Genomic DNA, 7,500 nt, shown 5'->3' with positions numbered 1-7,500 from the left:
GGAATGGAACCACGCCTACCTCGAGACCTGCTCCTTCCAGGCCCACAACGTCTTCGAAGTCTTCAAGGAGGTTCTCGCTCAAGGAAAGGTGAGTGTCGTGACCTTGTGCTTACAGGGTGACGTGACCTTGTGCCCATAGGGTGATGGGATACCAGTGCACACTGGTGAGAGGGAAAGCGTGAGAAAGTGTGAAAGTGAGAATGAAAATGAGCGATAGCGATAGGGCGAGTGACAGTGATGGTGAGAGTGATAGTGACAGTGATAGGGATTGTGAGGGACAGTGATGCTGATAGTGAGAGATAGATAAAGAGATAGGCAGAGACATACATATAGGCAGAGAGGGAGAGAGAGAGAGAGAGAGAGAGAGAGAGAGAGAGAGAGAGAGAGAGAGAGACAGACAGACAGACAGAGAGACAGACAGACAGACAGAGAGACAGACAGACAGACAGAGAGAGAGAGAGAGAGAGAGAGAGAGAGAGAGAGAGAAGGGGGGGGGACGATAATGCTAACCCGAGGATGTGCATTCGTTTGGCAGCCATCGCTGGAAACGAAAACAAATGATCCAAACAATTACTCTGATGATGGCTTTAAGTCGAGGTTCGCAATTCCCTCTGGCAATTTCGTTTTTTCCCCCCGTTTCATGTTACCCTGGCACTGTTCTAACATTCCTCCTTCTGTGTCCTTCTCCAGGTGCGATACAACCTGACGAGTGCCGTGGAGAGGAGACGGAAGTCCCTTCCGACGCCTTCAGGCAAGGCTCGTCATGAGATGTTCTTTCTGAAGCGCCATTCTTGCAACGTTTCCTGAGGCTCTTCGGAAACCAGAAGAGAGAGCAGATGGGGCTCCTTCAAAGGCGCTGCAAGGTCCTCCTCGTCTAACGCCCCCTGAAGAAGCAAAACGCACATGTATTTCTTTTTTTTTTCTGAAGTGCGGGATGTTGCGATCTTAAAAGCCAGACAGACTTTGCCTACGGCTTGGCTGAAGAACGGAAAGAATGAATGATTTCTTTTCGCCGCGTGACGGGGAAAGGTCACATGTCGGCTCCACATGCAGTGTCATTTAATACATTTGTAAATTTGCATCGTTTCTTGAGGAATGAAGTCCCCTGGCCCACGGGTCGATTCTTCGGCTCACGGAAGGTCTCGTAATCGAAGCTCGCTTGTTGTCTGTGATTGAATAACCTCAACGAGATGGATTTTTTTTTCTTAGAAAAGGAAAGAAATGAACCTTGTACCAAAGAATACTTGAAGCCATCTTTTCTCGCTGGAGCAAAGTGAGACGATAATGGAAAACCAAAATTTTGGTGTGAGAGCGTCCGCTTTCTGCGAGAGTGATACGCTATTTCTGCATATTTACGAAACGCCTTGTAAATGAACGTTTACCATAAAACCCAACTGTAAATCATTGCGAACTGATATAGATTTTGCCATCCTTGTACAGGCACATGCACATAATATTATGCTAACGTACAGCGTACATAAACATGCATAGGTGTACACATATATACATATATGCATATATATACACGCACACATAAACACACGTACGTACAGAATGCATACATTTATATAGCACATACATGTGCATGTGTATGTACATGTATTTAAGCGAATTTATGCATATATGGTAGATATCAAGAAACCTTATGCTTAATTCATCTCGCTTCATTGTTTTTATTTCAATCGCGTTACCCTACCATCCCATGATTCCATCCACAAGTTAAAACTCTAGTGCGATCGGCATTTATCGAACGACATTAAAAGAATATATATACACATACATACATACATATATATATATATATATATATATATATATATATATATATATATATATATTATAAAAGTGGGAGGTGAGCCAGCTGTTGTTTGCGGACGACACTGCGCTTGTGGCAGGATCGGAGGAGGGATTGAGGAAGCTGGTGGCAGAGTTTGGGAGAGTATGTGATAGAAGAAAGCTAAAGATAAATGTGGGTAAAAGTAAGGTGATGAGATGTACAAGGGGTGAAAGTGGCAGTAGACTGGAAGTGAACATTAAGGGAGAGCGACTGGAGGAAGTGGATAGTTTTAGATACTTGGGTGCAAATGTAGAAGGAAAAGGTGGAGTGAAGGTGGAGGTAGAATGTAGATTGAGAGAAGCAAGTAAATGCCTTGGTGGATTAAAGAGTGTAATGAGGAATAGACATCTAGGAATGGATGCAAAGAAGAGACTGTATGAAGGAGTGATTGTGCCAACAGTACTGTATGGGGCAGAAACTTGGAACATGAGAGAAGGAGTTTGAATGTGTTTGAGATGAGGTGTCTGAGAAGTATGGTGGGGGTTACTAGGCTAGATAGAGTGAGAAATGAGGAGGTGAGGAGGAGAACAGGGGTGAAAAAGGAGCTGGGAGATAGGGTTGATGAAAGAATATTAGGATGGTTTGGACACATGGAAAGAATGAGTGAAGAAAGACTAGTAAAAGAAGTATGGAAGGCAGATGTGGAGGGAGTGAACATGAGGGGACGTCCTAGGATGAGGTGGATGGATGGGGTGAAGGGGGCTTTGGGGAAGAGGGGAATGTCTGTTGAGGAAGGACGGGAGAGGACGGAAGACAGAGGTGAGTGGAGAATGGTTGTATATGGATGATGTTGTGATTGCATGAGGAGGAATGGGCAGGGGGGTGGGGGGTGAGGTGGTATGTGTGAGCAAATTTTGACGCAGCCCGAAGGGATGTCTCCCCGTCCTCTCCTTATATGCAAGGGGGGACGGAGAGGGGGGGTCGCCGATTAAATGAAGCGGCCTTGCTGTGGATGTGCTGTGTCTTGCGACACTGCTTCTGACCCAGGGCGGTGGGCAAGGTGCAGGGATGACCCGTCATCCAGGAGGTGCTCAGATGAGAGGGAGGGTGGGAGGGGTGTGGAGTGTATTTAGGGATGAAAAGGGTGGGAGTGATTTTATGCCTTTTCCTTTTTGGCTACCTCCCTTGAAAGGGGGAAAAAGCCTTGGTATATGTATGTATGTATATATATTTATTATATACGTATATATATATATATATATATATATATATATATGTATGTATATATATATATAATTATGCAACATTCTCCCGATATTATCTTTCCCGAAATCTAACCTCATTATTTTGGCCCCATTCCTGGACTATTAATATCACCGCCATTACTCACTCGATCACGACTCTCATTATCATCATCATCGATAGTATTATCTGCATTTATGACAGCACTATCCTGAGGATCTGTTTAACCTCCTTATGGTCATTACTAGCGCTTTCTTAGTCAATGTTGATGTTAAGCCTTCGATTTTATGACATCTTAAGGTTCAAGTCTACATTCGTTCTTCCTCTCTAAACTCTTACCCTCACACAAACACACACACACACACACACACACACACACACGCACACATACACATACACACACACACACACACACACACACACACACACACACACACACACACACACACACACACACTTTGCCCACGTCCCGGGCGATGCTTCTTACTCTAACGTAAACTTTTTTTTTTTTAATTATTCAATTTTCAATTCGTGGAATCATTCGTCTTCCCGACTCTTCCCCTTTTCGTATCGGGCGAGTGAATCATGCACTCCCGAATCTCAGACTGTAAATGAAAATACCAAATCACAAAGTTAAATGATTCACTGTTATAGTAAGGTTGTACTTAAGTGCTCAACTTTCGTAAGTCAAACTCCGACGCACGCAAACACACACAAACACACACACACACACACACACACACACACACACACACACACACACACACACACACACACACACACACACACGCACGCACACACACACACATTACACGAAGTCGCACGCGCATGCACACACACGCGCACAAAGGTATATACATTTATAAATGTGTATACATCTGGAGACAGAATCACACGTGCAGTACGCGAATGTCCTTGTCGCAATTGTCTTCTTCGCAAAGAGAATTTAATTCCCTTTGTCAATGCTCCTTCCTCGGTGCTGGCGAAAGCCAACAGCAGAAAGCAGCTTACTTAGAGATTAATTCGAGACAATATAGTAAATGTACATTTTCTGTGATGAGAAAATAATACGCGTTCCTTTCAATCTTTCTTATACTTCCTTGGGTGTATTCTTCGTGTAGACTTGATCACTCCATCACACTATAACCCTTCTGCTGTCGTGTTCGTTTCCCTGCATGTCGGCATTAACTACCCTTCTTACAACTTGTCCGTTTCGTCGCTTGCTGGCTTTATACCTGGATTTCAGCCTGCAACTGATACTACATTTATACATCACGGCGGGCCCAGGTGGTACCAATACAATAGTCTTTACGAAGTCTCTGTTGTCGTCGTCGTCGTCATTGACATTGTCAATCCGAAGAACCCTTTTTATACTTGAAAATGGCGCATGGCAGCGCGTTCGGGGAAGAAGTAGGAGACAGACATCAACTCCTAATTTTGAGGATCTAGTAGACGAATTTATAGTAAACACGACCACGTTCATATCCAGCTTTTGTTGCAATGAAGTCCATCAACCTCCTACCCTTCGTTTTTATAACAATATTCTTTCTATCATAAAAAAAGTCACGGAAACTGTATTTACTCATTATCATTATCATTGATATTGTATATTATTGCTATCATCATTATCACGAATAAAGCTTATCATAGCCGTCGTAATAGTTATATATTTGACTGATTTTATGATATTCATATGCATCACAACTCGCAAACGTCATTGAAATCACCAAGAACACATCTCATCATTGCGGCCATCAACCACAAACATCGCATCTGGTCTTGTACCGTCACTATTCATCATAGATTAGAATAGTTTATGTCGATAAAAGGAACCCTTCCTTCACTCACTGTTGATAGACCTGTGTGTCTATTTAGTCGCTATTCCATGTTACCCAGAAGTCTTGTGAGAGTCTCACGAGCGTAAATATTCTGAGTCCAACGACTCCTTTAGTTCCAGCTGTGATGAGAAGTGACTTTGAGTCGAAGCTGTAGGTGTTATCATATTGGGCTATTTTCCCTCCGACTGTTGTGGCAGATTTACAGGCAGCAGTTTTTGGAAAGAAATGTCATATCAAGTGACATTTTTTGTAAATTGTTGAGAAAACAAAATAGTTCGGATAGTGATTTTATGGCGGAAAAAGTTCTGGAGATGGGCGAGACCTCCGATGAATTGGAGGTCGGAGGAAAATTAGCCCAGTGTGATAACCCCATGAGGCAGTTCCGCCTCAGCCTCTGAGTGGTAAAGACCCAACGTTAGCGTTGGTTTCTTTGCCTAAAGAAAGGAAAGAATCTTGTTCTTCCCCCACAGCGATGTATAATTTCCCTAGAACTGCTACCTGTCTTCGTGGTTTGCCTCTGCTATGCTCAAACAGGACCAATGATTTTGTTTGGTGTCAGCTATGTTGCTCACATTCATGTGTGCATGCAAACAATGCACCTCAGTTCCCGCCCCCCCCCACTCCACATCTTCCGTAAGCGACAACTCAAATACAGCATAGGAACTGAATAAGAAATATACAAATGAAAATTCATCACATATATTTTTATATGGCCCTTTTTTGTTATGGTTACTAGGCACGAAGGAAAAAGAAAAAGAAAAAATATATAACGAAGTAAAAAAAAAAAAAGTAGGTTACGTTATGAAACTTCAATTTATTGTCCTTATTTTTGCATCACTGTGCCTCTGATAATACGAGGTAATAAGGCCATTGTCGAAGGCCGCGTTGTCCTGTATGGCGAACTTCTCGTTCTGTCATCAGATTTGATCTGAATTTGGAGGAGAATTGTGCAAACGAATCGTCCGATTATTATTGTTAGTCTCCAGTTCTGGACAGTTAAGAAGTGTTGCATAGTGTTTTGTATTTCTGGTGAAGCAACATGAACATGTTATTGTAAATCATAAATAAAAAGGAGATATAGATGTACATGGGTCTTTATTGCCTTTTCTTGCGGTGGTAGAAATATTATGAAAATGAATATTGTAATACTACTACTACTACTACTACTACTACTGTTGTTGTTGTTGCTGCTGCTACTACTACTACTGGTATGGGTGGATGGTAATAGATCTTATTATGAATACATTTGTGAGTGGAACTGAAAAAATATTGAAAAAAAATGAAAACCAGACAAATCAACGACTTTAGATCATTGTCATGTCAAGGCTTAAATGCGTGACCTAAACGATCATTATGGGATGGTATTGAAGAATGACACAATATACTGAAGACTTAAAAAATTACAGGTCAAAGACGTGTGCCTCTTCAGTACCATTCCAACAATATTGTACAATAGGGAATATTGCGCAATAATATTGATCGTGTAGGGCCCACTTAATGAACATATATATATATCGGAAATTTTTTGTCAAGCATATGATGTGAACAGAAATGGTGGTACATGAGTTCGTTATGATAATTTTCAAGATTCATTTAACCATGTGAATGACACATATAAAGCTCTTTTTTCTCATTTTCGATCTGTTTCATTTTGAACCATAAATATCTCGTGCCGCCGTTAACTCCCAGAGCAAACCACCTCAAAACATAAAATATTCGATACAAAATGGCGTAAAATCCACGACGTATACAGAATCGTTCGTTTGACAAACACGACAACAAGCAAATCCGATTAAAATGCAGAAACACGGCACATGCGCACTCGCGCAAGCAAGTAATCACTTAAAGGTGAAATGTTGATACCTGGAACTCATCCATTACCGATGAAAAGCTGAACTCCTGTGCACCTGTGCTAACAGCTGTTTAGTATGAAATAGGCAAGTAACGGAAACGATATTGCTATTGCAATTACTGCTGCTGCTAATGCTACTACTACTGTTGCTGCTACTATAACTACTGCTACTACTACAACTACTACTACGAGTACTGCTGCTGCTACTACTATAACTACTCCTGCTGCTACTGCTGCTGCTGCTACTGCTACTACTACTACTACTGCTGCTGCTGCTGCTGCTACTACTACTGCTGCTGCTACTACTACTGCTACTATAACTACTACTGGTGCTACTACTACTATTGTTGCTACTACTACTACTACTACTACTACTACTACTACCACTACTACTACTACTGGTGCTACTTTCTAACGTGTAAATGTTCCTGGAAGACTCACAAATACACTAAATCATGTTCAATGAACATTGAATATTTTTTTCAAAATGTATAACGAATTAGTATCTAAAAACCTGTAAACTACAATAAGTAGAGTCAAATAAATGCAGTGAAGACTTACATAGTACCACTCGTCTATAATGGCTTGCGATTGTAACTGTACATAAACTGCTGAGTTATCTACCCTCATCAACTCAGGGACTGCAACCAACCCAGAGGAAAGGTTCATTAACTGATTGCAGATCCCTTCTATCTGTTTCTCTCATTGTTTGGAACCAAAGATCATTGGCTGCCTCCCACCGCCCGCGCACCAATCAGGAGCTCACTTGAACAGGACAGATTACAGATATA

The 7,500-nt window shown here is 41.7% G+C and overlaps 1 protein-coding gene across 1 annotated transcript in view; it reads left to right on the top strand.

Moving 5' to 3' along the window:
• LOC143038587 (GTP-binding protein Di-Ras1-like) overlaps positions 1-2,885 on the top strand; it is a 31,284-nt gene extending 28,399 nt beyond the window's left edge. Inside the window, exons 4-5 of the mRNA XM_076207991.1 lie at positions 1-88; positions 691-2,885. The exon at positions 1-88 is cut by the window's left edge and continues 110 nt beyond it. Coding sequence (XP_076064106.1) covers positions 1-88; positions 691-807 — 205 coding nt within the window. The 3' untranslated portion in view covers positions 808-2,885. The remainder of the gene's footprint in view (positions 89-690) is intronic.
• Positions 2,886-7,500: the final 4,615 nt, after the last annotated feature.

This window comes from Oratosquilla oratoria, chromosome 24 (genome assembly GCF_046742065.1).
Source record: "Oratosquilla oratoria isolate Oo_2021 chromosome 24, ASM4674206v1, whole genome shotgun sequence".
Classification (NCBI taxonomy): Eukaryota; Metazoa; Arthropoda; class Malacostraca; order Stomatopoda; family Squillidae; genus Oratosquilla; species Oratosquilla oratoria.
The sequence above is the reverse complement of the archived record's forward strand: the minus strand, read 5'-3'. Positions and strand labels throughout refer to the sequence as shown.